The sequence below is a fragment of the Calliopsis andreniformis genome, chromosome 12 (genome assembly GCF_051401765.1).
Source record: "Calliopsis andreniformis isolate RMS-2024a chromosome 12, iyCalAndr_principal, whole genome shotgun sequence".
Classification (NCBI taxonomy): domain Eukaryota; kingdom Metazoa; phylum Arthropoda; class Insecta; order Hymenoptera; family Andrenidae; genus Calliopsis; species Calliopsis andreniformis.
In genome coordinates this window covers 11,410,348-11,436,397 of record NC_135073.1, presented here as the reverse complement: position 1 = coordinate 11,436,397, position 26,050 = coordinate 11,410,348, and the positions used below count along the sequence as shown (strand labels likewise).

The following is a 26,050-nucleotide window of genomic DNA, read 5'->3' as shown; positions in this document are numbered from 1 at the left end:
ATTTCTGTTGATTATGAAAAATATTACTAGAATGTCATAAATATTTAGTTTCTTTGCAATAATACTATTAATAGTAGTACATTAATGTAAAAACTTAATATAAAATGAATGATAATACACTTCTTGTAATTTCAATGTGTAAGTAAATTATTAATATAGTTAAGGAGTATTATCAGTGTATTGCACTTTGTGAATAAATAAATAATATTTTTGTTTATCAGAAATGTCTACAAATACAGGCTTTGTAATGTAACTTACAACAATAACTATTAATATTACACAGATTATAATCAAAATTATTACACGACAATGTAGATGCTTGGAATGATATTTTTTCCATGTAAAATGTTTTCTAAGGACATGGTAAAAATATGAAGATACAAATATGTTAATTGCAATTTTTAATTTCATAAACTAATTCGCATTTAGCCATAAAAGATTTAATTACACTTATCTTATTTTTAATAAGCGTTGCAGTACACTATACAGTTTATATAACAATTACATCACATTTATCAATATTTTTTTATCGTTAAATATATATACGCTTACTATATTTTTTTTCAATAGAGTGCCACATTTATTTCAGTAAAATTTATGCTCTTAAAATCGATCTTCATCTGTTGAATAGGAATTATTAAGTGTTTGGAATTATTACAATGTAAGATAAGAGGAAAGCGATTCAGTTTCTTCAGCTTCTTCTAATTCATTATCTGTATTTGAATATAAATGTTCTCTTAGGACTAAGGAACGCATTTGTTCTAATACCTGATGTAAAGAATCGGATCTTTGTTCCATTCTATCATTGAGAGGTGTAGCATCACCACTTGCTGTACCACCTGCTGGTGTTTGTGGTGTATTGCTTGGTGGTACTGGGGTATTTGTACCATCTCCTGTACCTATTAACATTAAATGACATATTTCAAAACATTATTAATATTCTGTATGTATACAGAAGCTCTCCCAAATGTTTTGATTGAGCATTGTACCCATATTATCACTGGCAGGACTAGCTGGTCTCTCTGCACCCCTTATTTCTCTAATAATTTCCTCATCCTGATTATTTAATCTTAGACCTGCAACTCCTTTTTTGGGAACATTGTGCAAATCACGTTTAATTCTTCTACGTCTAGAAGGATCATTTCTGCGTAACTGAAGCATAGAACCAAAATCAGCGATATAAAGAAATCCTGCGATTAATAATTCACAATTCCGTTTGCCTTGTTTATATGCAGTTTCTAGCTCATGACTTGTACGTTGATCATATTGCCACCAACCTGTAACAAGTTAATCCAAATTCATGCAAGTTATGTTTTTCATGACACATGATACACATAATAACGAAATATGAAGACATTTCAGTAAGGGAATTTACAAAGAAAACTTACATTCTGCAGTGAAGTTTTATTACAAAAATACATTAAGACTGCATCTTAAATAATTAAAAATAATTCTTACAGCAAAGTAATAGAGATGCATATAATTTTGTCATACAATATCTTACATGGGAATTTATATTGGATACTGTATAAGATTATACATAGTTTTAGAAGCTTTCATGAATTATAAATGTAGTTAGAAATTTTGTAAGCCAATTATGTTGAAAGATTAATAGAATATATGATTCCAAGTTATTTTATTCCTGAAACACCTTTGCACGGTGCATCTGTTTTATCACGCTTGATGTTACGTTTGCGATGTGGTTGATATTTTCTATACTGACACTTATTTTGAAAGTCAATTATGTAAAGTGTGCCACAAACTAAAATTTCACATTGTGGGCTACCAAGTTTGTAAACAGTTTCCAGATCTTCACTGGTTCTTGAATCATATTTCCACCAACCTATGAAGGAGTAGGATATAAACTTATCTATATCCTGTCACAACTTTTTAATAATGAAGTTATCTAATGTATTCATGATACATTAAAAAACTTTCAAATAATTTTTGCTATATATATAGAAAATATTTTATGCAAAGCACTTTGTGTGGTCTCAAACACCATTTTTATACTCTATACAATTACATTAGGAAAAATACTTTACCATTTCTGCCTTCATAAAACCACTGATATTCTTCCTCAGAATGTTCTGATTCTTTTTGTACTTCGTCTATCTCAACCAATTGTGGTCTATCAAGAAAATCAGGAGGAATTTCCTGACGACACATAGGACATCTTTTGCTTTGATTTGCAACACCTTTGACGCATAGGTAACAATAAACATGATTGCAAGGCAATTTTGCAGGATATATGCATGGCTGAAGACAAACTGCACATTCTGGTACCACTGTTGAACCTATAAAATAAATAATGTAACATTGTGTCATTCTTATTGATTTTATTATTTCTTGCCATGTAATAAATTTGGATTATACTTTATAAAAATTACAATAGGAGATCAGACGAATGTAAATAAATATGCGTCATTTATTGTGAAGTTCATAATTACATTAGAAATTACTTACGTGAAATTGTTCAAAAAAGAGATTATTAACGATAAATAGTAATAAATATTTATTTGTATGTACTTGTAAAGATAATAGAATTTTACAGAATTGCAATTAATAATAAATTTCATCCTTAAATTTACTGAAATATGCACCTTCTTTTTCGTCCGCCTCCTTCTCCTTGTCCTTAAGCGTGCTACTACTTTTCTCTTGTGGATTCACTTTCGCTTGAGCCATAATTCTAAGTAGAACTTAATTCTTCATTGAGCAAACTTAGAAGTTTTGTTTGGAAAGGATAACGTTCGTCATGTCAGTGGAACTCCAATATAAAACAATGTCGACCGTAAGCCATCTTCGTTGTTTACGAGACGCCAGGGGTTCTGAGTTCTAAGAATAGAGAATTAGTGCATGAGAACCCCTTGAGTTTATAGCCTACTTCGTAGCAAAGTATGATATATACATCCTATACAGGGTGCTTTCAAATATGTGGGTCAATTTTATAGGGTTGTTCACAAGAGATTAGATACAGAGACGGTCAAAAATTGTATACACCTACACATGTACCAGGAAGTACTTCGTTTTTTATATAAGAAAATAAAAATAGGGGTGCGTACCCCTAAAAGTCAAATTGAAGATTGGAAATTTGAATACTCGTTATAGGATTCAGAACTGACTTTTTTGGATAAAGTACTCTGCGAATCACTTTCATTTTCATATTTATATTCATATTCATATTACACAGTGAAGAAAACAGAAAGGTGGTTTACGCTGCATCATGCAGCACAAATACAGATATATTTGATTTTTATTGAATGATGAATTTAACACAATCATGTTACTAAAATTGATTTCAATATAAATATACATCTATATACAAACATATGGCTTAGATTTTAAATAAAATTATAGTACAATGTACAATTTCTACTTTGTGTGTTAGGCGCGATAAAATACTGTTAATTATTATTCAAAGAATAATTATATAATATAATAGAGTAATTAATTTATGAATTATAATTAAGCCCTGGTTTTGTGAAACATTTGGCAGTTTCTTGGCTTTCATAAATCGTAGGTACAAACTGTGCCAACCCTATTACCTTGTTTGTTTAATACTATATACATTATTATTTACGTTCTCGCAAAATTAAAATGTCTGCAGTATTTAATATTTTATGAAGAAAGTACCCAATACACCGGTCAGTATCACAGTTACTCTCTGTTCTTTCGGTTCAGATGCAATTATAATTGGATAATCCTAGTCATGGGCAGTTATTTATCCTGTATACGTATGCGATTATTAGATCAGAAGAAAAAGAGAAAACAGTTTTAATGCAGTAAACGCTATGCAGCTTGTTAGAACTATAACAACGTAGGAAACTTGAAGTTTCTGCAACGTACTACAACCGAACGCAAAATAGTCTGCGTACGGCGAGAACTAGACTTTCGTATTACTCATTCACACGTCAATGAGCAGAAGAAATCCTTTGGTCCAACACTTTCTCCACGATAAATCATTACTAATTCATCTGGAGATCATACGCTTGTTTGATCCAGCGCACTTGTGCGTGCAAAATCATTTGCGCATTTAGGAATCATAATCACCTTTAAATAATGACTGTAAACATAGATTCTATCTTTTTTTTTTTAACATATCGTGCAATTTTCTTATTAATTTCTCGCAACACCGCATATCATGATGTTTGGCAATGCTCCACGACGTTTACGCCATGCACCCAGAGATTGTGCATGGGCCTGCAACGTCCTACACCACCTTTTCGTTCTGGCTCCATCTTCGGCCTATAATAAAAAATAAAAATCAAGGGATTCTTCATAGATCAGTGGTATATCAAATATACCAAATGACCTGTAGCGTTGAGGAAACTTACACACGTATCTTAAAATATTCTAAATACTATTGTACTTAGAAAATTATATTCTAATATAGCGAACATGTACCTTAAATATAAAAGTCTCCTTAGACGATAATTCTTGGACTTCAAAATAGTCCTCAAGGTCTGTTTCACAGCATACTATACACTTATCTAGATACAATGGTTCCTAAAACAAATATAACTTCGTATCACAGTATATATTTAAATTAAAACTAAGTATACGTACTGTACCATTGAACTAAAGATTTTTTCGTAATTTTACCATACACTTACACGCAGTAAAGAATAACGTCCAAGTTTCTCTTTTACCAACAAAAGGGTAGCCTCCTTGATACCTATGTGTCTTGGAAACAGGGAATCATCGTTGAATTCAATATCCTCTGCGTTTGGCTGAAAAATATATAATATACTGCGTTAATTATAAATTCAGAATGTTATTGCATTGTGAATAACTGAAAATTACAATTTACCTTGCCATTAGTAACCAACATAGCCGTGACAGGAGCCAGCTTAACAGTCCGTCCGCGTCTCCAATTGTTATCGGTTGGCTGAGCAACTAAAAGTCGCCCTTCCAGAATGAATTTAGCTTCTTCGTGAGCCCATTCTAATACCTCCACGGCCATCTGTTACCACAGGATCATTGTTAGGACGCATTCACATTCAAAAAGTTTTTACATTTTAAGCTAGTACGTATTGTAGTTTATAATTTCTGCCAACAAACCTTTCTCAATTTTATATTCACCATATCTTGTTCACCTATGGGCCGCCTGCCGTTCTGAATAATGGAAATTCTTCTCCAAAGTTTCGTCGAGGTCACATCTTTCGCTTCCTATTGTAGTATTATTTAATTATGCAAGGAATCAGGTTTACACGCGTAGTAACACTTAAATATTAAAAAATTGTTCTTTATAGTGACGTTCATTATAAATGCAAATGAAATATTTACAGCGTTCATATGTTCCAAGTGCAATTCGATGTTTGCCTGCGCCTGTTTCAGTCTTTCTTTTGCTTCTTGAATGTCTGGTCGTACGGACGGTGTAGCTTTTAGCAATCGAGCTAATAAGAGAGGATATTTTGTCACTCTCTGGACGGGAACCTAAGAGAGAAATATTGAATATACATTTATATATTATTACGTTCAAAGAAAGAGTCATGAATGGTTTAAACAAGTATTATGCAGAGCAACTTACCATGAGGAAGGAATTTAAGTTCATTCTACGTAAGACTGTATTTTCCATTTGCGAAACTTTTAAAAATATTCGCAGTAACTCTTTCTCTTTCTCCAAGTTCTGCAGGAGTAAACTTGCGCTTCCCTGGCGGGTACAGTAACTTTCAAACGCGTGCAGCATCCGCTCTGACTCTAGAAAGATCTTTCCTACGTCCACCGTTAGAAGATCCTCGTCCCCTGATTCCTATTGATCATTCAACCCTTACATAAGAGTTTGCAAAATATAGGGGCATAGTTTTAAGGGTGAATTGGGGGCAAAAATATAATAATCAAAATAAGTGTCTATTATACTTTTATGCCTCTGGTTCACTCACAAAGGTCTCTACTTAGGAAGACTAGAATATAGTACCAAAGTAGGACCACCTATTTCTGTATCAATCTGTACAACGTGTTGCTTTCGAATTGAAGATTATACAATAAGAAAAGTTAATAATATTTTAGTAAAAATAATTGATTTAAAGTAACTGTGTGACTAGGAAAAAGGGGTAAGAAGCCACCTGAGCAATCTCCACAGCATCCTTTAATTTCTCCGCGAGTACGAGATTATGTTCGAGGAGTTCTGCCACGTTGAGGAAAATCGCTGTAAGTTGTTCCGACGTGAGAAGGCCAGCCCTTAACATAGGTCTGTGAAATTCTTCGAGAATAATTTGAAGATCTCTTCCATACTTTTGTTCAGTCTCCACGATCTCTGTGATGATCTCTTTGCGCTCCACCCTCTTTTTCGCGCACTTTCTGCAGACGAAAGGTGCATACACCACACCACTGAAACAAATTATTAAACAAATAGTTGCATTTAAATTTCTCTTACTTCATTTATTCACATGTAAAATTATACAATTACAAAACGATGCATACATTAAAATAGATTTCTTTATGATAATTAATATCGTAATTGTTTTTAAATTCACGTGTACAGGCCTGCAGAACGCATACGAAAGAGCTTTAGTGGTTTTGGCACACCAATTCGTTCGACAGTGGTGTATATTCGGTAACGAAACTTTCGCTTGTTGCGGTAAACAGAATCAATAGTAGGAGAAAGTGCAATTCGATGATACTGAGGACTTGTTACGTGGTTTGTCTTCAGAGATATTACTGCAGCTGCATATGCTTGGTAAAAGTTCACAACTTAAAGCGTCTCTGACAATTTGAGACATCTTTATGAAACCTTAACAAATTCGAAAGCTGCATAATTTTTGTTTTGTTATTGTATATATCGTATAATAAATAAAATAATTTTTGGAGACGACATTACGATTTTTTCAAACGATAAAATTAAAATAAATATTCCTTGTCATGTTTACAATTATTGATGGAAAAATAAAAGTGGTCCATTGTTAATAGTCACTAACTCTTTCTAAAATTTTGCCATCTTATTTTTTTATTAAATGCTAATTTGTTATGCATAAACATTATCATTCACCTGTCTGTTATCAGAGGATCCAAACGCTGCTCACAATCCTCGCAAAGTTTTGAATCACCGGAAATCACTTGTGGGATTCCACCGAGGAGACTTCCTGGTCCCGAAGAGACATTTCCTGCTCTCCAACGTCGCGGCACGCCTCTGGTGCTGCTAGCTTGACTGCTTTCCGATCCCACTCCACTATCAGTTCTTTCTATATCAACTGCCCTTGCCTACAAATGCCAACGTCATTATTATTCTCACCATGGTTCTTGGATTTTTTATTTGCAATTTAATACATGTACTAACAATGTTATGATGCAATTTTATTGCAATTATATGTGCAGTGTTTGATCATAAAAATTATAAATAGAAAATTCAATATTTGATATTAATATTGGGGTATTTTTTGAAGTTTCTAATGACAGTATTTAAAGTGTTTGCAACCTAGTTTATTAAAAATTGTAAGTTTTGTACTCTGGAACAATGTTAGCAATTTTATTTTATTTTTTTAGGTACCTACTTTAAATTTTATGTAGTGTGGCAATTGCTTAGCGTGGATTAGGGAAGTTGAAAGGAAAATAAAAAAGGGCTTTTTATAGGTAATCAACAAGTTTAAGCTAAATTAATCTATCTTAATTCTCGAAATGAAACATCAATTTTAATAATGATAAAGATATATATTATTTATGAATCATAAACCGTTTCTTTATCTTAAAAATTACTTTCTACGTCTGAGAAATGTTGGAGATAACAACTATAAAATTATAATTAAAAAGCAAATATGGAAGGGTCACTTTCACCGCAACCTCAGCCTGGTTGTCATAGGTTATTGTGCCTGTCTGTAATAAAAAATGCTAAAAACTCGAACGTTATTGTACACTCAGCTCAGACGAACCTGGCCTCATCGATACTCTCTATCTCTTTCTTACACGGGAGAGAGAATGTCGATGCGGCCAACGTCGTTGAGTTGGTCATACATTAAAGCAGTATTATATACCACGCTATTTATACGCCATAAACGAATTTTTCTGCAATAAATAATTGCTACCAGGAAATCATGAAGTGGTTAGCAAAAATACAATGCACTTAGTGTTCAGTCTCTTATCAGAAACTTCCTAGCTACTCACCTTAGAGGTTTCCGAAGAACTGGTCAATATAATATTGCATTCCTCACTGCTATCAGAAACATTGGAGATCTGCGAACTCTTCGAGCTAAGGTCCCCAAGACTGGTTTCCTTTTGTTCATACAGCGCCTCAAGATCGCCTTCCGTGTCCTCTTCGTCCTCGTCCTCATCGTCGTCCTCCTCCTCTATCGATATCGCTCTATCCTTCGTGTCCATCAGGAAGTTAAGCAGCTCGAACTTGCTCGAGATATTCTCTTCCTCTGGCGATGTGGACATTTTCTTGAAGAAGTCCTCAGGACTCTTAGAAAGATAAGTCTCCGTGAGATCCTCAGGGTTTGGCTTCTTGAAAACATTATCAGCCAAATAAGAGTCAAGAAACTGCTCGGTGCTTGCCTTCCTATAGTAGTCAATTTCACCGAAGTAGATTCTGTCTTTTAGGTAGTCCTCTGTTGGCGGTGGGCTCAGTGGTAGAGGAGGAGGTTCGTCTGGAATTTCTTCGTAGATCGGCTCCTTGATCACCTCATAAGGATTTTCCTCGAGGAAAAGATTCGTCGAGATGAAGTCTCCATCCGAGTTCAAGCTAGACGATCTAGAGTAGTTCGCCTCCAGAGTCGACTCAGAGCTTTCGTACTCTTTACTCTTCAACAAACTCTGCTTTAAGATCTTCAGAATGGCTTCCCCACTTCCCTCGTCAACGATCTCACCATTTTCCTTTGCCTTCCTCAACGAGTCCTCCAGTAACTTCGAGATTAAAGCCTCCTTCGATAGACCAGAGTGCTTCGAATTTTCTGCCTCCTTCTGAACCTTCCTCTCAACCCTATCTGCTCGATCATTCCCTAAATAGAATTTCGTGTTCTTCTCTTTGCTTTCGATATTCAACTTGCCCTGCTTCTCCAGGTCACTCGTTGCTTCTGAGGCACTCAATGTCTTCTCTCCAGTGGACACTTCGCCAATCTTTTCGCAAGATTCAGTTCCTTCGGCCTCAGATTCTGTTTTAAGCGACTTCGATTTTGTTTCTTCTTTTCCAGACTCTACGACAATGTTCGATTTGTAATTGTCTAGGATCACGAGTGTTCGATTTTCTGCAGAGCTCTTTATTCGAGGAGGATTTTCTGAGTTCACTGAAATTACTGTGGGATTATAGACACTATCCTCTCCTCCCACGCTAATCGTCACTTTGTTGTCAGAAGTTGTTTCAGTGCTGGGTGCTGTGTCGCCATTGATGAGAATCGAGGTTCTCCTCGATCCTTTGGTACTAGGTCCTATTTGTAGACGATGGACGAGTGGGGAAGCCTGAGGACTCACCGTAATTTTATACACGTTGTTTTCTGTTGTTGGCGATCCGATCTCGACTTTTGAGGGTCCATAAGAATTCAGGGTGCTCCAGGTGGTCTTCAAGGCAGGGCTGCTTCTATCTGATTCGGTCTGATCTATGTTTTTTGCTTTTGCGTCTAGATCGTTGATCTTGTGTCGGTGTCTCTGCTTCCCAGGTGGAGGGGACCAGCTGGTTGGTCTCATTCCTCGGAAATGATCGCTGCTTCCGTTGAAACTGCTTCGAGAATTCTTTGGGGATTCTGCATGTTTTTCTGTCTTAATCGCTGCCGTCGCTTCCTCCACAATTTCTTCGATTTCTTTTCCAAGATTCGATGAATCTTGTTGGAGTTCTGTCTTCACTGAATTGACTTCTTTGTTCGAGTGGTCGTCTTTCGTTGTTTCTTTTCTGGATTCAGGAGAAGATTCTCGGTTGGACTGCTGGCATGAATCTAACAAGGATGGTGCTTCTTTGAATTTTCTGCACAGACTTAGACGCATTGTGTCCATGAAGAGCACGTCGCCAGCTGATACTTCCGGTCTATTGTATGATCGTTCGCTTTGGCTGCGCGACAGAGATGATCTTTTCGAATTTTCTGTAAATTTGTTGATTGTATATTTTAGAGATCTTTTTAGAGAACGATATGTTTAATGAATATTGAAGTGCAGATAAATTTTTAGAATACTTGGCTAAATGTTGGCGAAAGAAATAGTTAATTTAACGATGAGGCTGAGTAAATATTTTTTATTATCCTGTCCAAGATAATTGCAGAATCCTAAATAGTATTTCATTTGTTTTTTTACTTTTACCTCATTTCGCTTAATTAAAAAGGTTTTGTAAAAAAAATTATATGTATATAGGACACAGATCACCAGAAGCAATTAATTTTAATTATCTCAAGAATAAAAAGTCCCTAAATTCTGAAAAATGTCAAATCTATCGTTTTATAAACATAAGCTATTGTACAAAGTGTAATCACATGGAAGCTGTGAACAACTTTGAAAAGAAGAGAAAACTTGTGAGAGCTCTTAAAAGCATAATTACACGCTCATAATACTTAGAGAAAGGAGAACTCTGCAGACGATCTGATGATTTACGAGATGTAAGACTAGCGAACTTTTCAAGAAATTATCATTGTTAATTAATATCAAAACTGGTAATCAGAACTTAAATTTTAGAGATGTTCATCTAAAAGTTTCTGGATTAATTTTGAGAGCAACTATTTTTATATTTAGTAAATGATTTCATAAGATTGCAATTAAAAATGTATTAACACATCACGATTTACAAGTAATTACTTAAAAGAGTATTTTAATTTTTATTTATAGTCATTAAATATTTATTTTGCACTTATTCCAAGAATTGAAATAAAATTTATATCTTCTATTTTTGTTTCAGTGCTGTTATAAAAAAGATTGCAAAAGTCATAAGCTAAAAAAAGAAAGGATAATTGAAAATGATGACTAACAAACGTGTAACGATGCATACTTGTAGGAAATTTTCATTCTAATGTTAACGATTAAATCATGATATCTCCTAGAGAAATCTATTGTATTGCGAGATTCACGAGTGAAATATGAAAAGTCCCAGCTCCTCTCTGATTTAAGCATCTAACTTAAACGCATACGTGATCATCGATTTATAATCATATTTCTCACTTTTCATTTTGTTAATCATATCAGTCCACAGCAAATAGAATTTTATAGAACCACAACAAATAAATAAAAAAATAAGCAACCTTAAAAATAATTATAGTCCTTACCTTCAGACTTCAAGATCAGATCCTTCTCATCAACAGCAACGCCAGAAACACGTTCCTCACATTCCTCTATCTTTTCCTGCGATTCAACATCTTCGACTTTAACAAAATCATCCTCCTGTTTTCTTTTCCTCTCTTCCTCCTCCTTCTTCGTACTTTCACGTCTCGAATGTACAACTTGATTAGAAAAGCTTCGTCGAGTTTCTTCATTCTTCCTCAGAACATTGTTCTCTTTAACTTTCGGAGTACCACGATCCACAGAAGGAACAAACCTATCCACTTTAACTCCCTCAGCATTCACAGGACTCTGACTCGTGTCCCTCAAGACCCTAGGTTCCTTCAATTTAATTCTATCCATCTTAGGATCCCTAATATTCGGAATGGTGATGAAATTATATTTCTCCCTCTGCTCGTGTGAGGTCACTGGCACTTCCTCCTCTTCGTCTTCTTCTTCCTCTTCCTCTTCCTCTTCTTCCTCTTCTTCTTCCTCTGACTCATTCCTCTCTTCCCTGCCGCTAGCACAGTTAGCAATCCTCCCGATCCTGCTCCAGGACAGCCTCGTCGCCTCAGAAGGTTTCTCAGGCGCGAATATAACATTATCGACATTGAACAGAACGTTCTTCCTCCTAGTCTCGAGCACTTTCCCCCTCTTCAGGATGCTCTTCAGCGTTTGCTTGGCTTCCTTCAGCCGCCTGGGCGGTCGTTTGGGTGAAACCTTTGGTATGGGAATCCTCGTCACAGGCAGAACCTCCTCGTCGTCTGAGATCTCACGGGGCTCGTTGAACACTCTGATCCTTTGACCGCCGATCGCCGCCACGGCGCTTCGGTTTGGTATCCTCTCGATCGATTTCACTTTCGAGGGGTCGAACAGGCTGGACAGGGGCCTGGCGTCGTCCTGCTCGAGGGCGTTGTCCGAGAGATCGTCGCTGAGGTCGTCCTCGTCCTTTTGCTTCTTTAATAACAGATATGGGTTCACGTCACACTCGAGGATGCTCTTCCTCAAATCCCCAGCGCTCGATGGTCGTTCCTTCCAATCGTCCTGGTTGTTTGGCTGACTCGTATCTGTTGTTTTCGTTAGTCCATTGTCTGACCAGTCGCTCCTGGGGCCTCTGGGCTTCTTTGGTACTCGTACCAGCCTGCCTGGAGGCTTTGGAACCGCTTGGGTCCGCGGATCTGCTAACGTTGGGGTCTCGTCGAGCCACTCATCGGTAGTCCCAGGGAAATTGGGTCGTGGCTTCCGCCCTGTGTCATCGTAGCTTGTCGATGCCTCCTTGTCGAACCACTCTGACCTCGAGGTTGTGCTCTCGATCGAGCCTTTTCGTTCTTTCGTGTTTCGTGCCATGCTCTGGCTTCGGGAGTCGCGTTGGGATAGTGGACGGTGAGGGGAGATGCTTCGGGCACGGGTCCTTGGTTCCACTAGGCGATTTCGACGCATCTGGTCGTAGGGGTCGTCTATCGAGGACCTTAGCACTCCTAGGGATTTTTGGGTGCGTTAAACTTTTGACAATTTTTAGCAGATACTTATTTTTTACTTACAGTTCCTTTAAATTGCAGAAAGGATGCAAAAAGGAAAGAACGTCAGATAAGAAATATTGTAGACTAAGGGTACGTGTCCACTTGAGAGTAACACTATTGCTAGTTGCTCTCGATAGTACTCTCAGATAGTGTATTCATCTCTTGCAGCTACTCTCAGATATTCTAAACGCAGTGTCTGATGATAAATACACCATCTGAGAGTACTCTCCAGAGCAACTCGCGATAGTTTTACTCTCAAGTGTACACGTATTCTAAGATTAATACTTTGACGACAGAGACTTGCCAATTTTAAGTACATACTTCACAGAAATACATGTTCAAATTTTCATATTATTAAGAGCAAGCATTCCTCAGCACATTCCTCAGCAAAATGAAACCCAGGGTAATCAGTTTAACTGGAAACCCTCTAATAGGTATTGACAGCACTCAAACTGCTGACAGCATTTAAAATAAATGCTGCCAACACCCTGAGGGTTTCCACATAAACTGATCACCCTGTACCCAGTATGAAAACGAAGATAGTGTCTCACCCGCCAGACTGGGTCTCGACCTCGTCGGGATCAGCGGAAGTCGGCATGTTCCTCCGAAGGACATGCCAGCCAACCGATGGCCACCGCACTTGCGGCAATTGCCGAGCTTCCGCGTGGTTCCATTGAGGAATTCTGGACAGGAACATACAACCAGCACTGGTGCTCCCGGTGGCGGCGGGGGAGGCGGTGTCATGAAGCCTCGTGGCTCGTGGCCAGACCTCGACGATCGAACCGTGCCGTAGAGCCATGGATCGCCGTAGATCATTTGACGCGAAAGCCCGCTACTGCCGCTTATCGTTCCCCACCCTTTGCCAGGATCGTCGGGGTTCTGGTTCTGCCGCGACAGACCCAGTCTCACGCTCCACGACTTTTTCCCTTTGCTCAGGGTATCGTAACCCTGGAACAAGTAATATTAACATATGAATTACGAGGCTACGAGTATCCATTAAAGTCAATTTACACTTTTCGCTTTGGGTGATTATCGCGGATGCTCCATCCTCAGTGAAAAGTGTAAGGGCGAATTTAGGTTTTTTGGGTGAAATGCAGAGGAAAACAATGTTCACAGTTTTCATTGTGGACGAATCATTCGCGATGATCGTCCAAAGTGGAAAATCTAAATTTGCCTTTAGCGCAACAATTCTTAAACTAAAATTTCATTACTGTTCTAGTTTCCAAGAAAATTGATTGTGTATTTATACTTATGTATTAAATTATAGTAAATAACATAATTGTAATTTAAAAGAAAAAGTTAATGTTAATTTAAGTAGAAAATTAAAAATTAGTACGGATCTCAAAATGTATAAATTTGTGTGGGGGAGAGGGCTTGGGAGAGAGGTTTGCAAAAGCCACAAAAGGAGGGATTTCTCAAAGGAGTGTGAGAACCAGTGCACTAGTAATTATAATAATGTTAGAAAGTAAAGTGTTCGTGAAGGTGAAAATAGATTTTTATCGCGTCTTTTGAACTCATGTGACATTAGAAAGCATCTCTTTTTCTTTTTAGCCGCAACAATTTTTAGTTGCACTTCTCTTTTTATTCATATCCTTTGATGACTTTTTTCTTGCTCTAGTTTTCCATTTTATTTGTCATTTTAATTTTTCTAACATGAAATTGCTCGCAATATAAAAATAAATGGAGCAAATTTATGGATTAAAGTTAACATTCTTTGAATTAGTAATTATATTTTGAAAAAATAAATTTATTAGACACTTGTCTGGCCTGTATGATTCCTGTGATCCGTATCTACTTATTTGGAAACCTCATTAAAATTCGATGCAAGTTCTTGTCGCGAATAATTGCCGCTGTTATTATTATTGTCGTTCGAAGCTTTCGATTTCAACAGGATATCCTCTTTTGGTGAACGGAATGCTTAATTAAATACATGTCGTATCATTATTGTTCCAAATATTAATTCAATGGTTTCAGCAGAACATATAAGGCACGCAAAAACAAAGTTTCCTATCATCTCGAAATTAAAAATTATTTCCTTGATTATTATTATTATATAAATTATTATATAAAATTTCCACGGAAGAATTATAGGAAATAATTAAACATTGAAGAAATTTTATAAAATTCACGAACTCAAAATATTTGCATAAATTCCTCTACTACCTCTCTAATTTCATTAAAACAGACTGCCAATTCATTCAGATCAGTCCACAATTGCAATTAAATGGAGCGAATTAATAGAACTGTCAGCAGCGGTACTAATTACAATAAATTATTTTTGAACACGATGGGCGTGTTGTGTCGTGAATTGCGGAACACGCTCTCGACAGAGTTCACCATTGAAAGCTTGTTTGTTCCTTTTTCAATCTTGATGGCGGACGCGAAGGTGGAAAGGGAAGAGAAAAAAGGAAATGCAAGAGGAAAAAAGAAAACGAAGGAACAACAGGTTTCAGCGAAAGTAAATGACGGTAGGAATCGTTCGAGATCGCATTTTAAATTTGTTTTCCCTTGGTGAAACTGCCGTGATCTGGAGGACTGGCTCGTTTTAGCCCGCTCGTGAGTTTCGAAAGAGAAGAGAAACCGCAAGAGGACAAAGATACCCGAAAGCCAGACGAACGTTTCTTCTTGCGCACAAAAAGACGATTTCGACCCTCTATCCAACCATAAAAAGTCTATTTTTAGGAAACTCTAAAAAATTCAACTGCCAGAGAACTGAAAAATATTTTAAATCTGGCGTTCGTCTGGTTCTTCTGGTTCGCCTGGTTCTGGTGATTAAGAGATCACCTCTCAAAAATATCGGGAAATTTAATCGCAACGTGGGAAGCATTTATCAATAAGTGCGCTTGACAAGAATTTCATTTTTGACGTAAGAATACCCTCAGTTGTAATCACAGTGATCTCAATGTAAGATTTTCCAACTATGACTCGGAGACTTCAATGCTGGATCAGTCGTCGCATCTGGCTACTAAATAAGTAGTAAAATCCATCGATAGATGCGACGTTCTAATCTGTTGTGTTCCTAATATTAATAATAGGTCTAGGTTTAATTCTTGAACTAGTTCTTGATTCAGCCTTTGCATTAGTCCTTCTAACCTTAGAACTACCTCTAGAACTACCCCTTGGTTTAGCCCTTACAGAACTAACTCTTGGTCTAGCCCTAGGACTAGCTCTAACACAAACTCTTGATCTAGTTCTAGAACTACCTCTGGATCTAACCCATAATCTAGTAAAATAAAATGTCTTAATCACATCTAGTTAAATACAGGAAGCTCTACAACATTAACAAACTAAGTTCTTCCCAAGGATTAAAATAGAGTCTTTTGTACCCCTGAAGGTACTCAAGAGAAAAGCTGTCAAGCACGACAATTTCGAGTAACGGGTCAAAGTTGTATCTAAACCGCGTGCGAAGGCGCAGCAAGTGTAATTAGCATGAGAGTTAGTTGGAAAGCGAAAGCTTAATTGTAACCAGGAAACCCACGAAGCAATAGACTCGACCATTGTTTCTGGAAAAAAAAAAAAACATTAAGGTGGGACTTGCGTGTGCGAGGCGTGCGTGCTGGAAGGTAAGATGAAGATCTGTGGTCTTTAAGAAAACCATATGAAATTACGTGTACGCCCTGTTCCCTTCAACAATTACAGACAATGAATAGATGCATTCGTACAACTTTGAAATCTTGAACTACGATAACTAAATTATCCTAATGATCATAAGTTAGCATTTAACAGGCATACGTATTGCGACTGTTAATTAGCTGTAAATTTTTGCTGCGTTTTGCTATTATTTTCATTACACTAATTCCTGCTTGTGCTTCTGCTTCATTCGTTTACTTCTTGGCTTTTATCGAATATTCTTAATTTATAATGCATTTTAAATGGGAATTTTTTAGTGTATCCTCTTTAAAAATTTTACATTGACTAATTGTAGTAGAAGTAACAAAAATGTTAAGTATAAAAAATAATAAACATGAATGCATGTTAATTTTCTTATTCTTATACTTCTTACAGGTACTTATATTCTTCGTAAATGGTCATGGTCTGTAGTGAAAGGATTAAACTCGTTGTTAGGTAACTCGATTAGCAAATATATTTTTGAACAATAGAACGATACCTTGATGCACGACTTAAGTCGATTAATTAGTCGATTAAACCAATGAAAAGGGAATAAATATTTTCATTTTTGAGTAAGAACGTCGTAGCATATTCGACCCTCTTGATAGCCACAGCTGTGCGTAATTTGTCTTTCAGTTCTTCAGAACGGGAACCTACACCTGTCTTTTAAACAAGACTCGCATGTCGTGGTAACGTATTTCTCTTATATTCAAAGAAACGTTTTACAATTGCTTGACACATTGACAAATGTTACGAAACGAATATTAATCTTGAAATAAAATTATCATTTTCTTGGTACCTAATAAATTTCTGGGTTTCAATAGTTACGAAATGTAGAACATTTAAAAACAGTTGATAAGATAAAATAATAAATGAGAATAGAACTGACGAAAAATGGTACTTTTTTCAAAATTAAACATGCTACCTACAGATTACAAGAAAAAAATTATGTTGAGATTATTAAAATTGAATTATTTTTTAATTTTTTATATTCATCATAAGTTTTTTCGTGACTGTTAAGCAGCTGGAAAGTCTCTCAGTATTCTCCAATATAATATACTATATGTATCTTGTATACAATGTATAAAGCATTGATACTTTCTATATTACAGGCCTCTTAGTATAAAAACACGCATGTTCGTGAAACCTCTCAAGAAAAAACCCGAAAATTGCACTCGAGTATAATTGCATTTCTATAAAATTAAAGGAGACGCGGTTGAGAAAAAAGTTTCATGGCTCTCGCTTTCATGAAATTAACCCATGAAGTTGGCGAAAAACATTTCACATTTTCTCTTCGATGAAATTAATCGAGTACATTCTATATCCCCTCCGCTTTAAGAACAATCACCCACTAATATTTCCAACGATAAGGCTCCACATATTATCCACAATTCCACAATTAGCAAATTTCAAGTAATCTTAAAACTACATATATCTACTTAGACCTCGGAGCCAAAGTGTATTAAATCACACAAAAATACAAGTGGACTTCATATACAGGGTGATCAGTCTATCTGGAATCCCATCGAACATTGGCAGCGTTTATTCTAAATGCAGTTAGCATTGTAAGTGCTGCCAAGACCCATTAAAGGGTTTCCAGTTAAACTGATCACCCTGTAGATGGTACCCTGGCTCTAAGGTCCAAATATGTACAATGCACAGAACCACAAATTGGGACCAAATATCTCAAAACATGATGTTTGAACTCCTACTATTCTTCAACTTACTGATTCAATATTCTGTGACTAATTACGACTAAACCATGACTAAATTGTGACTAAAAAAATTTGACATTTTATAAATTCTCTAGTTTAAAAAACAAGACTAAAATTTATCTACTTTTTTAGACCTCCAAGGTAGAGTGCCTCTTTAAGAAACGATTACAGCAGATCGCTTCCTCTACGCTCTGCAGTCTTTTTCTACAAAAGGGAATGATTTACAGATCGATCAAAGGATGGCGAAGGAAATGGTCGATTTCCTTTCCCTGCCGTGTCCACGTCGACTCCAAGGGAGGGTGTCGGTGTGGAAAAAGGAGGTTATTTGCATTTCAGAGGCGGATACGGACGGCCAGTCGCTATGACATCGCAACGCGGCACGAGGTCGGAAAATGGAGCAGATTGGTGGCCGGAGGGCAGGCTGCCGCTCGATACACGCTTTACTTTCTCGTCGGTGCTGGACTTTCGTAAAAGCCTCGTTCCAGAACCTCACGTAAGAGGAGCGGCCTATACGCTCCGTGGCTCGGGTCGGCTCGAAAAAAGAAAAAAAAAAGCAACAACGAGAAAACTAACATTGGGGCACGATCGACGCTACGTAAGACTGTGCAGAGAGGCCAATCGCGGCGTGCATGCTCGTAGAATCGCACCGAGATTGTATGTCGTCCGCAGGTGCAACGGGTGAACGGGCGTGGCCGACAAAATTTCAGACGAGACGTACAGGTTTCGATCCAGTGACATTTCGAGCGATTTTTCCCAGTTGGTGAAATCTGCGTCTCTAATCGACGTGGATTCGACCTGTTTGCCACGCTTCTTTTGCACCCTGTCCATGTAATACCTCGTTGCTGTCATATGTTATGTGTCGACTTGGTGGATACTTGAAAGGAAGGCGATGAAAGCAAGGACGTTGGCGGTGAGATGAAAATATTATAAGATGTGAGAAATAAGTTAATACTGGATTCAGTCTACTTATATAAATTTGTAGTTTTATGAATACGATTCGAAAAATGGCACCTAGATTTAGATCTCTTTTAATTAACTTCTAGAAATAGTGAAATAGCTTGAGGGATGATTAACATATTTGGAGAACATTAGCATTAAAATATGTAATTAAATCATTCAGTAAAAAAAAATTTAAGGACTGTGTATATCGAAGGTTCGATCATTCCATATTTCATTTGAAGTAGAAAATGTCTGTCATGGACAGACCACGCGTGGAGATGAAGTGATACAATTTTCTACTCAGAATTCATGTTTTAGGTATCGTATGATCAAGATATGGTAAGATAAGCATTTTATTTATAAGCAATATGTTAGTGGGAGCATAAAACAAAGCTAAAAATTGCTTCTAATTATATTAAATCATTCTTCCACTTGGTGGTGCTAAAAGCGAAATAGGAGAAGCAAGACTAACTAAACTTATGTTCTAAACACTAATTATATATAATTGTAAGTATTTACCTTAAAAAAATACCTAACATACAATTTGCTATCAGGTAGTTACAAAATGTTTTTGAACAGTACAGCGAAAGATAAGCACTTTATTTTATCCTACAGCAACGTTCAACGATTTCAATGTGTACACGCTAATTCCTCGATGATCTAGCGTTTGCAATTTCCGCGGTAACCGACGAATGAAAATTATTACCACAGGCACGACTAAGATTACGCTTAATGCTTTTTACACAATTAGTGAACCAAAGTTGATATTACTGGAATAGAATCTAGCCACAGACGGATAACGTTAATTGCACGGTGAAGTCATGGGGTTTTTAAGCTAGCCGAAGGTTTTCGACCTCTGCAAGCAATGTGTTCGTGCTACGACTGCACTACATTCTCAGATTAACGGTTTTAAACTAAAAATACATTAGACGTTAAATACTTTTGTACCTATAATTACGTAATACTTTTATAACTTCATTAAAGACCATGAAATACTGCTATTACACAATAATACAAATTCTGATACTCTACAAATTTAATCAAGTTAGTAAATTAGACCCAAACTTAAAGAAAATCTTAAAAATATTCTTAGTCCATCATTCGTATTAAAGAAATAGAATTACATAAAATAAATTAAAAAATTAAACTCTTTATGTCACCTAATTAATGATAATTATTAATATTATCAATGTCGAATAGAGTTATATGCATCAACCTAGTGCAAAGGAGAAAACACCTGCGTGGAGATATGTATTTATTAAATGTAGGTACCTATGAAAGTATGTTCGATCTGTTCTCCTGGCCACAAGGTGGTCCCAAAAAATCGAATCTATCGAAAATTCGCGTGGGAGGGGAGAATGAAAAGTCGACCACGTATAACATAAAAGGCAGAAGTCCACTTTCCCCTGGTGGCCAAGCCTCGTATCGAGATGACCTCAAGAGATGGGCATCTCCTATTCGCGTGACTTCTCCTCATTCCTTCCCTTCTTCTTGCACGCCACCCATGCTTCTCTTTCCCTTTTCGCAAGAACCACCGTGCTCTTTTCCGAGTATACACCAATCTGTTTCCTTTTCCCCGCGAGATAAATCGACGATGAGTTTTTAATTTTCAATTTGCAGGATTGAACCGTTTAGCGTTTCGTTAGCTTCCTGACCACAAAACGGAAGACACGCGAAACAGAAAGGAAACGACGAAGAAATTTTGCAATTTTCTGTCAGGCACAACCACAGCCTCGATGATCTAATCAGTCATCTACCGTTCGCTTCCTTGGAAGGATCTAATGATTACAGTCCTTTTTCATTGCACTCATACTGCTATATTTAGAGTAGTGACAGAGATATTCGTAATGGCTGGGGAATAATGCAACGAAAGCGAAAATGCGTTGATTTTATGATAAATATGTTGCAGTGAAAACTAGAGATTAATTAAAGACTGGAATAAATGTGTTTTATTCCTTTCGTGATCGAATGATTTTTACGAGCATTTTTACTTTTATATTTTTTTCCTAATTAAGCTTCCAAAGTCATTTTAGGTGCAATAGCAGAGAAAAATAAGCGGAGCATATTATGTCCCACTAGTCACGAAAGGGTTATTGAACGAAGAGTCAACACGAAGTGTTGGCGAGTTTCTTACAATTAACTAGAAAATTTCAATAACTAACGAAATGACTTTTCATTACGTACCACTTACTTTTTAAATATCTATACTTATCTAAGGCATTTAACAAATTCATTAAATGAATACTTAAAAATAAGTATAAACATTATGCAATACTCTCAGCTTTAAAATAGCGAATTACCTCATACCTATATTATATTTTATCATTTTCTTTTAGTCTAAATCTACATAGCTTTAAGTATCCTGTATAAATTTTTTACTGTTTAGAAAGGAAGATTAAAAAATATCCAGTAATGATAACCTTCCACACAAGGTTTCCTTCGAATTTAATAACAAGCAGATACTTATTCACACCCAACTATGTCGGAAGTACGGGACTGATGATGCGCACGATCAACAAGATTAATTACATAAGTATTGGTACTGATTGATGATAGTGTATCCACAGGATTGTTTTACCTTGTTTGCTCATGCTTTGTGCGCAACGGGTTAATAACAGACACGGAATCAATGGTGAACAACGAACGATGGAAAATTGCGTGTTCGAATTTCCACGGGCGATAGGCGCGATGTTAGAAATTACAGAGTCGCGTGCACGATCGGAAAAGTACATTCTTACGACGAGAAATGTATGCACTACTTAACACGTTCGCGATCGGTGAAAACCCTCGTTCTGCTTGTGAATGTCGAGCAAGCAGAAACCTCGTATGAGGCGTATAAATTTGCACGATTAAAAACAGTCTGCGAGATTCACTCAGCTAATTATAACTGGTCATAATCTGATTTGTCAGTTTTTTTTTTTACGTCTTTCTGGGAAACATATTTTAAAGAATACCATAAAAAGTGAATACGTAATTTTTCGTGTGAAAATATTTTATGAAATGGTTGTCACGAATTCTCTTTACTCTGCGTAAAACTCTGCGTTTTTTAATAAAATATTGTTTTAATATTTGTGTGCTATTTATCGATGTGTTACGAATCGTCTGGTATGCATTTTTTCAACTTCATGAGATAAGGTAGAGTACTCGTTACACAGACATATGTGCATACAAATGAGAGACAATTATTTTAATATTTAAGAAGAAAAAAATTGTTTACAAGTTTTTAAAGAATCCCATTAGTCACTTGATTTCATGACCTGTCATTGCATTTTTACTATTTCTGCAAATGTCATGTTAACAAAGCATTAATGTCATAGAATGCAGTTTTACGTTCTGCAATTAATGTTGTCCCATTTATAGTAATGTACTTAAGCTTGAAAATATCACTACAGATAAAAAAGATTACGAAATATACATAATTACACATTTTGTGTTAGTTTATACAAGTTTCCACACACTATTACTTAACGATATTAAAACACTTGTCACCTGCATGTGATACAAAAAAATGCTTAAGTAAAAGTTGAATGGTATCAAGGCTGACATATAATAACAACAACTAATATTTTGCAATCGTGCAATCTTTAGCCTTTTCAGTAAACCATCTCCTCATATTGCATTCTACAATCGAAATTTCGTTTACTATGCCATACTTAACTTTCCCTTTAAAGAATAAACGATTGCATGCTACTTTAATCAATCATCACTTAATTTTCAATCAAAAAACATATTTCCTTTCTTATCTTTCTCGCTGTTTATACTTCATTTTGCACGCCATAATAATCTTGCACAGAAACAAATTTAAATACACGTAAATTTCGCTTAGAGCATTTTGCATGGCGCGTAACTGTCTGCTACAGCTCTCTTCACAGTATGTTGAATCTTTGATACTAATACGATAATACACTCGTACGTTCCAATTACGAAGACGAAGTGCAGCGTTCGCTTTCGAAACCACGCAGAAACAGAGATCATGGTAGCAGAAATGTACGGTCCAAATATTGGAGTAATTGTTGAATGTAAGGAGTGGCTCCACATACTAAAATAAGACGAAAATAAGAGTATAGGAAATTGGATTTGGGGCTTCGTTTCCAAAGTATTAATTATTAGAAAGAAACACTTCAAATACGCTTGAAATATGTCTACTGTTTCCACTGTGTCTGACTTGGAACTTATTATACTGTATTTTATATGTCTGGCTTAAGGCTTATTCTACTGAATTCTATATGTCTGACTTGAAACTTATTCTACTGAATTTGATATGTCTGGTTTAAGGCTTATTCTGCTTCATTCGATATGTTTGGCTTAAGACTTATTTTATTTCATTCGATATGTCTGACTAGAGACCTATTCTACTGAATCTGATACGTCTGGTTTAAGGATTATTCTGCTTCATTCGATATGTCTGGCTTAAGACTTATTCTACTGATTTCGCTCTGCCTGATCTGATTAATACATCCTAGCAGTAGAAACAGTACTTAGTCAGACACATTTCACGCACATTCGAGTTATTTATAAGCAATTAATCATTCCAAAACAAGTTCCCAAATCAAATTTCATTTACTTTTACTTTCGTCTTACTTTAACACATAAAATCACTCCATAAAATTTCTGACACTCTTCTCTACAATACTCACTCTAAACTCACATTCATATTCGAATCCAACCTTCTTCCACTAAACCCAAACCCCCTTCCTCCACCATCCTCCACGATATTCGCATAACACTCCAACTCTAAATCGCTCCATTAGAACCCAATTTCCTTTCCCTACAACCCTGTTCGATATTACAATACCCAGGTGCCAACCCAAGAACGCTTCCACTCCCGTATTGAATCACTCGAGCAGCCCCAGGGCTGATCGAATCTCTCGAAAAAGCGAAATACAGGTGTACGCAATCGAAGACAGGTGAATATAACCGCTATCACGATACAATCTCGCGCGTAAGCGACATGGGTGCACGCGCATGCACCGGGGTCACGGCGGATGCACCATAGATGCATCATACACGCTCGCGCGTCTATGCCGCGGCGAGGCTACAGTTACACAATCCTCTCGGCCAGCGTTCAGATGATACCGCAATTTCCGAAGCGAGACTCGCCGGCGTGGTTCGACGTTTCCCGAGCCGGATGCCCAGGCTCGTCTTTTCATAATCCTCTGTACACGATGATTTCACTGATCGACAAGAGACTCGGTTATGGAATCGTACATCTTATCCGCGGGATCGGGCCACGCGAGTTCAGTTTCGCATTCCATGGCCCTTGTGCACCGGTTATCGTATTTCCAGCTACCGAGCCCCTGTTAGATGCGGAACGAGGATTTGATTAGTTGCGAGCTCGCTGCAGCCTGAGCATGATTATTCCTGGTGATGGGGCTGAGTCTGATAGGCACTCGGGAGTAGTGAATAGTTATTGAGCCTTGGGAGATCAATGTTTCGCGATGGGAATGAATAGCTGTTATTCGTGTTTTATGAGGAATACTCTGAAAAGCGTTGCTCTTAATGCTTTCTAAAGGACTTCCCTTGGGACATGAATAGTGGGTACTTTAGAATTTGAAATTTTAAGTGTCTTTAGTATGTAGAATGGAGCATGTGCCTATGTCTGTTTATATAGGTAGGGTAATTTCGATTTGGTGGAACTACAAGTTGAAATAAAATAGTAAGACATTGGACATCTTTTAAATTAAAAAAATGAATATATCTGAAGATTTAAAAATTGATATAGAGTCATTTTTTGATACCCTTCTATCAGAATTTATCTATTCATCTATTCAGGTTTAGATCAGCACTCATCTATTACCACCTATGTCTAACTTATATTTCGTTTTGTAATTTCATACGCATTCATTTCATGCTTAGATATATTAAATGTATTGTGGTTTTTGAAATATTCACAAGGTAAGGAATACCTTAGACATCAGGAATTATAAAGGAAAGGTTGAAGCATTCAATTCTATTCATAATTCTCATAGCATTCGCAATAATCTTCAACGATTATGTGCCTCAAGGCTAATGATATCGATCGTAAACGGTTAATCTCTGCACTCGCCCTCTTAATATTTCCTTCTCTCTATTCCTCGATTATTCGCAAATCTTGAGACTTTTACGAGATCATAATAACGCGTTTAAGATATTTTCTTGGAAAATATGATTCTTTTTATCGATCGTTCTTTTAAGTCGATGACCGTTGAATATGTATTTGTTAACACTTCGCGAACAGATAGATTAGTGAATATTTGAATACAGATAATTTACTGATCCCATGTAGCAGAATTAGAAATCGTTCATGTTATTTTCTATAATCTCTATAAACGATTTATATCACATTTAACAAACATTAAAGAGATAAAAACAGACATTCCACTTTTTTACGAAATAAATTTCCTTTTTGTTTTACCTCGATTTAACAGTTATATAAACATATAAAAACATTCAATAATACCAACTGCAGGATATTATGTGTTGTTTTATGATGAATAAAAAAATTTGAATGGCAATATACGATGATCATAAATCTGATAGTGTAATTATTCAGTAACTAACACTTTTCTTCATCCTACAATGACAATTTCACAGATATCATAGATAATCTGATAACTCATCTTCCGTAAGAGCGTGTTCTCACCCCTAGAACCCCTCTTTTACTGTATCCAAAAATCACTTCATTAGTAAAGGCACTTAAGCTGCGTTTATTCGAAGTTTCAAATTTTCTTGAACTTTCATGTTGCCAAATATTTTTCGTAAATGAAGAAACACCTTGTTTATAGACTTAGGACAAACTTAGGAATGCAAGGAGAGTACACAATCTCGAGACGCGATATCTCGAAAGTTCTGTCCTTCTATCGCGACATAGCAATGTGGGCCAAACGCAAAACCGGTTGCACGTGAGTCTGTCGCTCGTGTTCCTGGCATTTGATGGAGTGCGGATAGGTGATCACATTAACGAGCACCTATAGCGGATTCATTATATAAACCTTAACGAGGTGACAGCGGTCGTAACACAGAAGTATCTGTGAACTCTGTTGAAGAAACTTTCCTGGGAGTTCCTGCCCGATATCACCCATTCCCTTTGCTAGCATACAATTTATAGTACAACTGTGATGGAGCTAA

At 36.5% G+C, this 26,050-nt stretch overlaps 2 protein-coding genes across 2 annotated transcripts; both read right to left on the bottom strand.

The window, feature by feature from the left end:
- Positions 1 to 465: 465 nt before the first annotated feature.
- Rnf146 (Ring finger protein 146) lies at positions 466 to 2,861 on the bottom strand. The gene is made up of 4 exons (XM_076388823.1): positions 2,604 to 2,861; positions 2,046 to 2,297; positions 990 to 1,277; positions 466 to 899 (listed from the first exon to the last, which is right to left on the bottom strand). The coding sequence occupies exons 1-4, from the start codon at positions 2,683 to 2,685 to the stop codon at positions 655 to 657; spliced, it is 867 nt and encodes a 288-aa protein (XP_076244938.1). The 5' UTR covers positions 2,686 to 2,861; the 3' UTR covers positions 466 to 654.
- Positions 2,862 to 3,607: 746 nt separating this feature from the next.
- Rhogef64c (Rho guanine nucleotide exchange factor at 64C) lies at positions 3,608 to 16,178 on the bottom strand. Its single transcript, XM_076389830.1, has 14 exons — positions 16,007 to 16,178; positions 15,774 to 15,931; positions 13,232 to 13,628; positions 11,169 to 12,638; positions 8,098 to 10,001; positions 6,989 to 7,200; positions 6,066 to 6,330; positions 5,531 to 5,752; positions 5,287 to 5,436; positions 5,062 to 5,169; positions 4,811 to 4,963; positions 4,614 to 4,730; positions 4,405 to 4,506; positions 3,608 to 4,245 (listed from the first exon to the last, which is right to left on the bottom strand). The coding sequence occupies exons 1-14, from the start codon at positions 16,176 to 16,178 to the stop codon at positions 4,117 to 4,119; spliced, it is 5,559 nt and encodes a 1,852-aa protein (XP_076245945.1). The 3' UTR covers positions 3,608 to 4,116.
- Between the last annotated feature and the right edge of the window lie 9,872 nt (positions 16,179 to 26,050).